The sequence below is a fragment of the Nannobrachium achirus genome, assembly GCF_963921795.1.
Source record: "Nannobrachium achirus genome assembly, chromosome: 7".
Lineage (NCBI taxonomy): Eukaryota > Metazoa > Chordata > Actinopteri > Myctophiformes > Myctophidae > Nannobrachium > Nannobrachium achirus.
The window spans coordinates 55177146-55190431 of record NC_137816.1 but is presented as its reverse complement, the minus strand read 5'-3'; the positions used below and the strand labels follow the sequence as shown (position 1 = coordinate 55190431).

General features: G+C 40.8%; 1 protein-coding gene across 1 annotated transcript in view; it reads left to right on the top strand.

Annotated features, from left to right (window-relative positions):
* Positions 1-11927: 11927 nt before the first annotated feature.
* Positions 11928-13286, top strand: part of LOC308288857 (interleukin-17F-like) — a gene marked incomplete at both ends in the record, with an annotated part of 2180 nt that continues 821 nt past the window's right edge. The window contains one exon of the mRNA XM_080730333.1: positions 11928-12118. Within this exon, the coding sequence (XP_080586459.1) occupies positions 11928-12118 (191 nt within the window). The remainder of the gene's footprint in view (positions 12119-13286) is intronic.

Sequence of the window (13286 nt, the reverse complement as noted above, 5' to 3'; positions counted from 1 at the left end):
GGTACCGAGTTGATGGTGAGCGCCCCCTGCTGACTGGGGTTAGGGTTGCTGCAGTAGCTGCTGCTGCACTCCGCTTCCCAGATGGTGGAGGGGATGCGGTTTTCTACGGTGGAGAATCTGGGAAGACAAAATGAATATAATATAAATAAACATCAAACCTATAACATCTGTCGAAGGCAGCATGCTGAATGTTCGATAGCCTATCGAACATTCATAACATTAAATTGTGAACAAGCAAAAACCAAATCAACCTAATTAGGATGTTTAACAAATAAATAAATATCTTCACTATAGCATACATCAATTTTGACCACAGTCTGGAAGAGGCATTCCTTATAAGGTGCTTATGTGCCAAGGGTTGCTGTTATACAGCTTGGCTATTCAGTTCAATTCAATGTTTATTATGTCAGACCCAGGGAGATCCATATCACAGTTACAATACAATAACAAATCACACCCAATGTGAAGTGGGTGGTCGTGCTTGCATAACATCATCAATTGGTAATTGGTGATGTAATACAGGCTATACACACACACACACACATCGCTGTGGAAAAAGACTAGGATATAGGTCTAGGATGTAATTGGTGATGTATATGGCTACACACACACATATTGCTATGGCAAAACGCTGAGGAAAACACATTGCTATGGCAAAACGCTGAGGAAAAGTGGCTACAGACAGGTCTAGGATGTAATTGGTGATGTAATAGGCTACACACACACATATTGCTATGGCAAAACGCTGAGGAAAACACTATGGAGCGGTTTACCACCGCTCAAAAAACAGTACAAAATGTATATTTATATACAAAAATAAAAGCAAAATGTACCAAGCCCACATTTTCAGTTTCTGACAGTCAGAAATTTGCAACAATGGTTCCACAGTCTAGATGAGAACCTGACAGAACTGTGTGTAGGGTCCGTTATAACAGCAATGATAGCATTAACTGACTCAGATGCCCTACACATAAACCTGTACATGGTTGCGTAGCACAGCAGAGCAGGTGGGCACCCCGATACTGACAAACATCTGGCTCGCACTGGAGCTTATCTGAGCTCTCAGCAGCAGCCTCATATATTCATTATAGGCCACTGTGAGACGTCTGATTTTACACTCATTGTCTGGTGAGCATACCAGAACACCAAGATTCTGACTAAGAAACTGGGGACCCCTCTGTGTCAAAATAACTTAACAACAAAACGTAATAACTTTTCATGATTGATGCGATCAAACGCCCGAGAAGCATCAATAAAAGGTACAAACATAGTAGAGTTCTGCCTATAATGCCTACTGTATTTATTTATCTAAGATCTCTTTAAGAGCAAAAATACACAAATCAGTGCCATGTTTTCTTTTAAATCCAAATTGGTTATCAGCAGACAAAATCAACCTTTCAAGTCTACTCAGTACTAGGGGTGTAACGATACATTATAATAGCGATTCGATACATATCACGATACATGGTTGACGATACGATACATGGACGATATTGGTTCATTCATGGCAATACGGTACGATTCGATTTAATTATTTAAAATCGATATAGTAACTATTTTAGCAAAGAAATTAAATCTGTGTGAAAGGTGTGGATAGTGCAGGTTTTTAAGGGAAACATGTATTATTATGGATATAAATAAGTAAACACAGTGATTATCTGCCAAATACATGGACATTGTATATTGACTAACCTGCACCTTGACATGACACAGAGATTACACACATTTATCGATAGACCAGTGTAGCTATATGGAAAGGAAAAGTAATTAAACCCCTCCTTTTAATTTGTTCTTCTTAAAAATGCCAAATACAATGGACAAGTAGGTAGTATCGATACAATCGATTCTTTACACTGCCGATTCGATACGATACAAAATAAAACGATACGATTCGATTTTAGCTGTTTTCATTTCGATCTACTTCGATTTTTTAAGTTAAAAACGATATTTCGATACAGTTACTATATCGTTACACCCCTACTCAGTACAGTTGTCTCTAGTACTTTGGACAGAACACTGGCCAAGGCAATTGGCCTATAATTATCTGAGCTGTTTAGCTTACCCACTTTGTCTTTAATGACCGGCACTAATACAACAGTGAGCATGGAAATAGGTAAAAACCCATGAACAACGTAAAACACATAGCAACCAATGGACACAGTTTTTACTGGCACGTTTAAGATGTTCTGCTGTAATATTGTCCAGACCACAGGCCTTGTTGTTATCCCCGTTAAAACTGTGCTTGTGTTCATACGGTATTTTGAAGCCTCTGTAATGTCCATAAATCAGTTGTGAGAGGCACTGCAGATTGCAGGAATGGCAAAGCCAAGAGCAACATTGTTTGTGTTCAAGAACACTGAACTAAGCATAATCAAGTCAATAGGTGTGGCATAACAGCATGGATTTCAGGTATGTCATGGAATGCAAAACTGCATTCATGTTCTGGAGAGGGCACCTTACAGACGTATAAAAGGGCAGGGGCTCAAGCCACTTTCGATGTATGTGTGTGCACGTGCCTGGTTAAATCTGTGTGTGTGTGTGTGTGTGTGTGTGTGTGTGTGTGTGTGTGTGTGTGTGTGTGTGTGTGTGTGTGTGTGTGTGTGTGTGTGTGTGTGTGTGTGTGCATGCGTGCATGCATGTACAGTATATACTCACTTCCATGTCCAGGGGGAGAGTGACCGGGTGTGGATGTTCCCGTTTCCCTCAGAGCTGGACTGGGTCGCTGCAGAGATGATCAGTACTGAGTTACATTGATCTGCCTTGTCTTTACCTTTGGCCACAGCAAGCACCACCAGCAAAGACACACAAGCTGCTATCTGTAGACAGGAGAGGAGAGAGGATGACAGTATAGTATATAAGAGGAGATGAGAGGAACCAAAGTAATATATTTTAAAGTTATTTTTCAATTTTCTTTCAAAGACTTTAGATTTCCTATACCATAATGCATTGACAAGGTAAAGATTGAAGTCACCTAATATTATTGAAATATAATTGCAACACTTTAGATGAGCTGTGATCTTTTTTAACAAATGTTGGATACCACATAACAAAATGAAAAGTTAGAATTTTAACTCCATTGTGAGATGCTATCTGACTTGAGTGAACACGACTGAGGTGTGTTCACTCAAGCCTGATAGCATATCATAATGGAGTTCAAAATCTAACTATCCCTAACCCTAACCTAGTAGGACTAACGGGGTGTCAGACTATCGACATTTTCCCTGCAGTACTGCACTTGAATTCATTATCGTCAGCTCACCAGGTATTTGGACATGCTGCTTCGGAGCATCATCATCGTTCTTCCGAGCTTCTGTTCTCCGTCTTCACTCTAAAGTCGAGACCTGATCTTTATATCTGCCTGCCATGGTCATGTCAGATCACACAATAGTGATCTTAGCAGCTGATAAGAGGACATGGTACTCATTACTCAATGGGGATTTTCACTGTGCCTTATCTCTCATGGTTATCTACGGTACCACACGGCAGAAGCTAGGTATGGAAAGCCTGCTGTTTTAGTTTGGTTTTCTTTCTTTCTTTGTCTAAGATGAAACAGGGTAGGACTTTCTGTGCGATAACATCTCTGTCGAGCCAAGAAGTAGGTGCAGTGAAACTTCCCTCAAAAAACTGAGTGGCACATGCTCTCAATTAAAGATTAATAAAGCCTTTAGTGGAATCTTGTAAATTCAGCTTGTCATATTGCATTTTGGATCTAGCCTAACTCATGATACACATGTAAACGATACATATTTAAATCAGATCCGATCTTTAAATATCCATGTTGATTTATCCCTCCTTCTGTTTGTAGATTTGACCAACCAAATATCAATAATGTGAAAGGGGAATTTGACCCATTTGTAAGTAGCCTACAATTTCAAGATGGGAACCCATTTGTGGGTTGTTGTTGCTATGTACAGTACATAGCAACATATAGATTATTTTAATTTTTTAATAAATAGTATGTTTTTCAGAAAACTTCAGGATTTAGAAGGCGTTTTTAGAATCGGCCCAATCACCTCACAGTTTGACCAGCAAAGTGACAGGAATGATGAGACGATTTCATGTGTTTGTGATTACTTTGATAATCTTTGAAAATGTACACAATAATAATGTTTGTACTGTACACTGAAATCAAAAGCATAGGTTTAGTTTTATCAGCTTTCATTGAGTTTGTCAATAATTCACATTCAGAGAGATGTAGCCTACTTCTCTATTCTGCTTTTGAGTTTTGATGGTGAGTTAATTGTTGTATTCTCCTCATCTCAATCGTAGGTCTAAATTGAAGGGGGGAAAACATAAATGTACTAGGGATGCAGCGAGCAATAAGATTATGTGCCTTGCTCAAACACAGTAGAACACACAAAGACAGTTCTTAATTGTGTTCAGAAATAAAGCGTCTGTAACTTTGAGCTGCTGTCTTTTGTATGAAAATGTAAGTGTAAATAAAGATTATTATTATTTACTCATGACACAAACACATTGATGCTACCAGTGCCCTCTCATTCCTCCCCCACCTGAACCAGATCAACAAACTGTAGGAATATTGCCCTCTCTGACACTTTCAGCTGCTAAAAAACATTCACTCACTCACACATATCCCATCTTGATTACAGCAACAGTATCCTCAATGGCACCACCTCCAAAGTCCTCAATAAACTCCAACACGTTCAAAACTTAGACGCCTGCGTGCTCAGCAGTACCCGCTCCAAAGACCATATTTCACCTGTCCTCCATGATCCACAATCCTGCTTACCACTACTCTTGCTCCCCTATATCTTCTCCAACATTAAGTCTCCCGTTCTCTCAGCTCCAGTGAAGTTCCGGAGTTCCCCAAGTACGAGACTTGGGGCGACCAGGCTTTCTCTGTTGCTGTCCCCTCCCTCTGGAATGCACTCCCCAAAAATATTTAAGACGCCCCCTCCCTCCCTTCCTTCAAAACTACACTCAAAACCCACCTCTTCGGGATAGCCTTTCCCCGCTGAGGCCCTAGTTAAGATGTCTCTCCAACCCATTCTTAACCTTTTGTCGATTTTAATATTGCAGCACTTATTTTTGAGCGGTGCTAACCGCTCCTATATACGTCTGGCTTTGTCTGAATGTACAGTATGTCCATCCCGCAAAGCTGCGGCATTGACTGCACGTTTAATTAAATTAACTCATAACAGGCACCACTCACTTGGCCACAGCAGAGAGTGGTCACTTAAGAGTGGTGCTCCTGGAACAGGAGCTATAGCTCCAACATCTGGCTTTGTCTGGTCAAAAACCAATGGGAAAACACAAGGCCTACATCCTGGCCCGAACAGCTCAAAGTTTGTTGTCCTGTTGAAAACCGGGGGGAAAGTGTTCAGAAAAAATGTCTGGGGTCAAAAGTTTGTTGTACCGTAGGCCTGCAGGGTAACAAGTCTGTTCGCCCTCTCGGCCGTTCGCCCTCATTTTTTCCGCCGGTCTCACACTCACTGGCCGCGTTGACCGCTAGGTGAGGCTGTACTGTACTTACTGAACAAAAGTAGGTCTACACTTTTGAGCTATTTTTTATTTTACTTTACTTGAGTATTTCCAATTTGCCACAGCAGAGAGTGGTCACTTAAGAGTGGTGCTCCTGGAACAGGAGCTATAGCTCCAACATCTGGCTTTGTCTGGTCAAAAACCAATGGGAAAACACAAGGCCTACATCCTGGCCCGAACAGCTCAAAGTTTGTTGTCCTGTTGAAAACCGGGGGGAAAGTGTTCAGAAAAAATGTCTGGGGTCAAAAGTTTGTTGTACCGTAGGCCTGCAGGGTAACAAGTCTGTTCGCCCTCTCGGCCGTTCGCCCTCATTTTTTCCGCCGGTCTCACACTCACTGGCCGCGTTGACCGCTAGGTGAGGCTGTACTGTACTTACTGAACAAAAGTAGGTCTACACTTTTGAGCTATTTTTTATTTTACTTTACTTGAGTATTTCCAATTTGTAATACTTTTACTTAGACTCCACAAAATCTCGGATCCAAATATTATACTTTGGATTTTAAAAAGGTTTTAATGTTACGTTTTAACATTACGTCGGATAGACGCCCGGGGCGAACGGCCAGGAGGGCGACAGGCGTGGTATTCCCTGCAGGGTCCCATTGACCAAGCTTCGCAGGACGCGCTATGATTGGCTAGCAGGACGCTTGATGAAATTAACTCATAAATAGCAACGCTCACTTCACACTAGGTGTGATTTTCTTTTATGTAAAGCTACTTTGGAAAATCACTGTATAAATCTGAGCTATTACTGTATTTACACCTGTGTTACAGAAATTGGGTCACAAAATCCTTTGACCGGATCATGGAGCGACTGTCGAGTCATTCCTTTAAGCAGCGTGTGAGCTTGCACTCGGTTGTTTGTAGCTATCTCTAGCTCCATCTCGATCAAGCATTTTGAAAAGATGCTTGAACATGATAACTCCCACGTAGGCACATCACAGCCGCAACATCATCGGTGGCCTGACACCCAGCGTGACTCCCTGTCCTACTTCATGAAAGGCTGCAGAAGCTGCCCACTCGCTGCATGATCAACATTCACCCAGTTCAAAGTAAAATGTGGCAGGATGGAATCAATCAACCTCAAACCTGCCGTGTATCACAGAGGACCCAGGGGAGTGCAGTGCCTAGTGGGAAGTTGGTTGGATCATCAGCTGTCCAGAATCTATAAATGGGTATAAAAGGGATTATGTTAGAGTGGTTCCCATGACATCACAACATACAATATATTTTATGCCCATAGATCCCTATCTGAACCAGCCACACAGATATGGGCCATGCCTTGGCCATCTGACATCAGGGATCTTCATAATGGGCATAAAAGGGATTCTGGGGAATACCCATATACAATATAACTAGACCAGGTCAACCTGGTTGTGCCAGACCCCGGTTCTGCCAACCCCCTGTCTGTCATCATCATTTATGACATCATGCCTTTTGTAGGCATGTCATCATCATGTCATCATCATATATACCCTTTATATAGAAAACCCGGACAGACCGACATTTGCTTATGTAGGCCTACCCATTTCATGGGTCTGGCAAAAATGTGTACACACACAGAGACAAGCTGTGACATTTCTCATGGTAAACTGCGACTTTTGGTCACAATGATGATTGCATTAAGTTCCCAACAGGCTTCGCCCTGTAGTTCATTAAAAGAAGTCCTGGATAGTAGCTTTAACATGGAAGACTCTGCCTGCACCACTTCCACCATTACCATGTATGGCGCTTAATGCATTGCAGACAGCTACGCGACCTCTGCTTCTGTCACGCACCATCCTTTGTAATAATGTCAGTGTTGTGGTGTCACTCTGACTCTGATGTGGTCCGCCCTGGAGTTTCACTACAGGCGACACTCAGATATTTTCTGATCATGATGGGAAGAGCACTCAGCACTTCTTCTGACCCCATTTCGTGGACGGAGGAGGAAGTCTTGTCAGACAGTCAAAAGTAACGGTTGATCGTATTGTAATGTTTTTATGGCATGCAATGCAGTCATCATTTGTGATACAGGATGTCACATATGACTATGAGATCAGCTTGTACTTTTATTGAATTCTGTATTGTAATTAAATTATATTAATGCATTATACCTTCCTCTCAATTCTAAATAATTGAATGCACATTCTGTGTTAAATATTAAGTGAGTCCTTTATGTCCATGTATTTTGTCATTAGTGCTGCCATAACCAACATCCTACAGGAAATCTACTGAACCCTTCAAGAAGTCCAGAGTAAACAAAGACAAAACATAAATGGTCTTGGTTTCTGAGGTTTCAACTGTAGCTGCTCTCCAGACTCTCAGTAAGCATTCCCACAGATCAAAGAATAAAGACTCTCAGTTGGAGTTCAAATCGTGACAGCTCCAGTCCATGTGGTTAACACGTGCAAAACAAAGTGTCTATAAGAAATCAAGAAAACCTAGAAATCAAGAAATCAAGAAATCAAGAAAACCTAACCCTTAAACTCATGGAAAGCAAGGGTAAGGTTGAAGTGTGTTAAGTCTCAGAGCATATATACAAAATGAAAAACAATACAAATGACAAAGGAAAATAAGGTGTTTTTTTCTACATTTATGGCATTTTGACGTTTATCCTTGCTTGTTCGGAGTGTTACATGGATCTGTCCCATTTATCACCACCATCAGGCCGATTTTTACATGCGACTTGACGGTCGCTTATCTCCCGATTAGGGTGATAAAATCACTTCAGAATACTTGCAGTATAGACATAATCGATCTGCCTAGATGTGTCACTTTCCGTTATTTGTAACATTTCAGTTATTCTGTGATCCCAACCTCAGTTAATCTATTCCAGGATGCTACAGGAAATGAGCTAGAGTGTGTTTGTGGTGTAGGAATAATAGACACATCAATCAAGTGTTCCTGGGCAGTAGAAAACCCCTTAGGTGAGACATGGGCCTACCCCACTTCCCCCTCGTGACAGGTTGACATGGGCCTACCCCACTTCCCTATCGGTGACAGCTTGGCCTAGATTGAGGCGACACATCAGAGGGAAGGTAAGAAGTCCTAGAAAGTCATTGCCAACCTTTGCGTGTATGTGCAGTTGCTGTATCATAGTGTGGGTTTAGTGTATGACGGGTGGGGTTTGCATTTTATGTGTACTGTATGTGTGGGTTACTGTATTGTGTTTGTTCATATTATGTTGTGGTTGTCTTTTAATCTGAAGCACATATAGCTGAGCTCATCAAATCTGTTGATTTTAATAATTACACTTTTGTTTATTTAACACTCATTGACAAAGAAAAATAATTAAAACTTTTCTTTTCTTTTTTTCCTGAGGATTTGAGAAAGAAAGAAAGACATTTAACCATTTAAACTCAACTTGTTGACTGGGGTCATCCAGGGTTCATTTTTTTCCCCCACTACACCAAATATCTTTGCTGAAAATAGCCTATACAAGTTCTCAACACATCACAATGTCCGACTCTAGGGTCCATGTGATTATTGTGGCGTATTAAGTTAATATCAAGTCCATCCATCCATCTTCAACCGCTTATCTGGAATCGGGTCGCGGGGTTAACAGTTCCAACAGAGATTTCCATTCTTCCCTTTCCAGAGCAACATTATCCTGTGGGATCCCGAGGCAGCCAGTGTAATCCCCTCATCTGGTCTTTGGTCTGCCACGGGGTCTCTTCCCAGTGGGGCGTGTAGCGAGGACATCCCTACTAGGGAGACGCTCAGGAGGCGTCCGTACAAGATGCCCGAACCACATAAGCTGGCTCCTTTCCAAGTGTAGGAGCAGCGGGTTCTACTCCGAGCCTCTGGACTGAACTTCTCACCCTATTTCTAAGGGAGAGGCCGGTCTCTAGTCTGAAACTCATTTTGGCCACTTGTATACATGATCTTATTCTTTCGGTCACACTTCATGACCATTAGGTGAGAGTAGCTATGAAGATCAAGGGAAGAGATCCGTAATGAGTTAAATACTGTATAATACTCGTTAAATAAGAACATGTGGAGTGAATACACTTAATGCAGTATAACCCAGTAAGACTCAGTTCCACAGATAAATATAGTGAAAATAGCTACATTCCTCTTTCTTATATTATTTGACAATGTGGCCAATGAAGTTTTTGTAGTTATGGTTTGTCTTTCTTAGGTCTTAAAAGTCCTTAAATTGTCACATTACTGTCATCTGGGACAGTAAAGTGACATACCAGTTGAGCATGGTATTAACATCCCGTAGGACAGGGAGGGATACTCAAATAGCTGAACCGGTGACCCACATTACAAAAATGGCAAGATGCCAGTGGCTATAAAATGACAAAATTAATGATATGATACCTGACAACTTCAGTCTTTCATTGGTGCCTTATATTGTCGTATTCTAACAACTGACATTGTTTTCTGGCAAATACATGGTAGCATGCATGAGATGATAAAATTAAAGTGAAAGCATCTGTCTATTTTGGGTTAAAGTGCTGGTTCTCTGCATCAACATTTCGGCTCTTGATTCAGGCTCATCTTTGCTGCTGCTCTGAATGAGCGCACACAGTTTTCCCTTCCTGGATTATTATTCATGTAATAGTAATGAAATTATGCTGTAATTAAAGATAAGATAATAACTTGATTCTGACTGAAAATTTAGTCATTGATTGATTGGTGGGCCAGTCAAAATTGTGCCACGGGCTGGGAGTGGCCTGCGGGCCTGAGTTTGAGTATCACTGCCGTATGGACGTTGGTTCTCATGCAAAGGAGTTCCAGGGGGTCCCCAGCTAAATGATAGTTAGGAATCAGAGTTAAATTAATTTCACTGTATAAATTTGGGTCCCAGAGAAAGAAATTGAGGGGTCCTTGAAATTAAAATGTTTGAGAATAGAGCCGTAAAAATCTTCTCTTATATGGGGGTCCCTGGCATATCTTTTCAAATTGGGGTCCGTGGGCTATTAAATGTCAATTTTGGAGTCCTTGACTTGAAAAGGTTTGAGAACCACTGCCGTAGGATACATGCTCAACTCCACAGAAAGAAACTAAAATGTCTTGGTTATGGTTGTCAGGAGGGACTGGGGCAAAAGGGAAAGCATGATGCTGTGGAAACTGATGCAAAATGCGGAAATCCGCTTATCGTTATAGCCAAGCCTCAATCCTTTTGGTAGTTTTCTTTTTTTTTTTTTTTGCTAAAAAAACGGGTCACAGGCCTAGAAACACAATCAGTAAGTGGGAGTGAAGAGTGAAGATTTTGGTGTGCAGAATGATCGTGACCCTTGTCAGTGTTTCTGCAACATTAATAAACAATGAACTGTTCATATGCAAACAGTGTGCACATCAGTGCATGCATGGGGAAATGAATAAGATACTGATGAATAACTTACTGCCAAATCTTCATTGTATTAATTGTATAGACTCAATATCGATCCTCCACTAGAACAAGCGTTAAGTTGGTGCAGGAAGGCTGACACAATGTGAAAGTCCCCCGTAACTTAACAACTCAACTTTCATTTAACCTATATTGTAGTCATCTTTTGGTCTTTTCGTGGTTGGCCTGTGAGGCAGCAGGATGCTTAATCAGAGGAAACAGTGACGTTGAGATGTTTCTCTCACCAGTATAAATCTGAGAGCATCTTCTACATGGCCTGTAGAACTACAGAGGCAACCAAACACTATCGTAGAAAAAGAGGAAAAAAAACTACTGGCATACCAACTATTTTACAGAACTGCCATAACTCACAAGGTCTCTGTTCTTTTAAGAGTCTGCTGAAAGCTTGAAAGAACAAAGAGGTTTCTTTCTCTCGGAGGAATAAGAAGAATAAGAAGGATATTTAGAACTCTGATCAAACGAGAAGGAGCATCTTGAAATACAGCATCATGTTTCTTGCATCAAAGACGTCTAAACTGATGGTAAGACCCGCTAGTTCTATGCTTTTAAATCATATGCACGTACATACAGTATACAATTCACTATTTCACATTTGTGTCAAAAACCTTGCTCCGATAAAGATAGAGGGTTCTACAGAAAATGTTTCATTTAGGCTGCTAAATTAATATATATATATTAATTCCAACATTATTAGTGTGGTAGCTATACAGGCAACATGCTATTGTTCTAGGTCAGAGAAACTTTAGGCCAGCTAGAGTAAACCTGTTTTCTGTTAACTTTTTAACTGAAGTTATCTGGGTTGTAAGGCAAGATGCCCTGGAATATGGGTATGAGTCAGAAGATACAGAGCTATCTGGGTTGTAAGACGAGATATCTTTCAGACAGAATTGGTCATGCTTGCACCTTTCTAGTTGTAGCATTCTTCTCTATTCCATTTAACCTTCTATTTCAAGTCTTTTTTAGTTTAATTTGAACTAATATATAACTATATACTGTAATTCTGATTTGAATTATTTCAGCTAGAGCTGGCTCACAACGCTTCTTCCCCATGTCTTAGGTGGTCTGTATGATGATGATGATGATGACGATGATGAGAGAGTCAGAGGCCATGCCCAGAGATCACCCAGTGAAAGGAGGCGGTCACAGGAAACCATCATCGGAGCAGGACCTTGACACGAGTGTGGAAACGGTCCACTTGCAGCTTCACACCCAGAATCTGCGACTCACTAGCTCTCACAGAGCCCTGTGCAATCACTCCATCTCACCCTGGACATACAAGTAAGCAGTGGAGGAAATACCATGCATTTAAAAAGTACTTATGTCATATTGTTTATGTCCCAAAAACGTTTTTCAAAAGGTTTGAGGCTAAATTACCACTCCTGAATAGAGAGCCTCTCTCATTTTTGAATGGCTCTCAGAGCATTTTCAGCTGCAGTAAAATTTGAAAAAAAGAAGAAAAAAAAATCTTTTGAAAAAAAGATTTTTTGAAAAAAAAAAAAAAAAAAATCTTCAAAAACGGCTGTCGATGACGTCAGCGACGGCAGCAAATCTGGACAGACGGTAGCAAATCTGGACAGCGTGTTTTGAGAACCTGTGGGATGCTTTTAACCTTCACCTTCGCAAAACCAGAGAAAACCACAATGGTCAGAAATGGGACTTTGTGAGGATAGAAGGTGCTAGTGGGACCCCCAAAAAAGGTTTTAAAATAGGAAAAGTGAAATTTCATGGTGTATCACCTTTAAGTAAAAGTATCAATGTAGAAATACTCTGTTACAAGTAAACGCCCGGATTTTAAAATGCACTTGAGTAAACAGCAGATCTACAAGCTCACAATGTGTCGCATCGCAACACATTGTGGGCTTGTAGATCGGCTATTTTCAAATGGCCTAAATATACAGTATATAGGGCTGAATTGGTTAATGTATGTTTTGTGTTAATAATCGAAATCTGCAAAGTAACTAGTAACTAAAGGTTTCAAATAAATATAGTGGAGTGAAAGTACAATATTTTGGATCTGAGAGTCGTGGAGTAGAAGTAAAAGTACTGATAATTGGAAATACTCCAGTAAAGTAAAAGTACCTCAAAATTGTACCCAAGTACAGTACTTAAGTAAATCTACTTTAGTTACTTCACACCACTGCAAGTAAGGTATAGACAACATGAGCAGTTACTATTCAGCATCATGAACTCATGAACACAGACGTAAGCAAGCATTCCATTTGTTTCGCACTGACTGCATGTGACCAATGCCACGACACCCGACCACGCATGTACACTCAAATGTACACACTTATGGGCCTTGTCCCTGCTTTGACCAATGGCAATGGCCAGGCAAGCCAAGGTGCATCGCTGCTAATTTTCACGGATGTGATGAAGTCATATTATGTTGATTCAGTACATTTTGAATCCTACTGTCCTTGACCTGTCTTACACCCAGTTGCTGCTA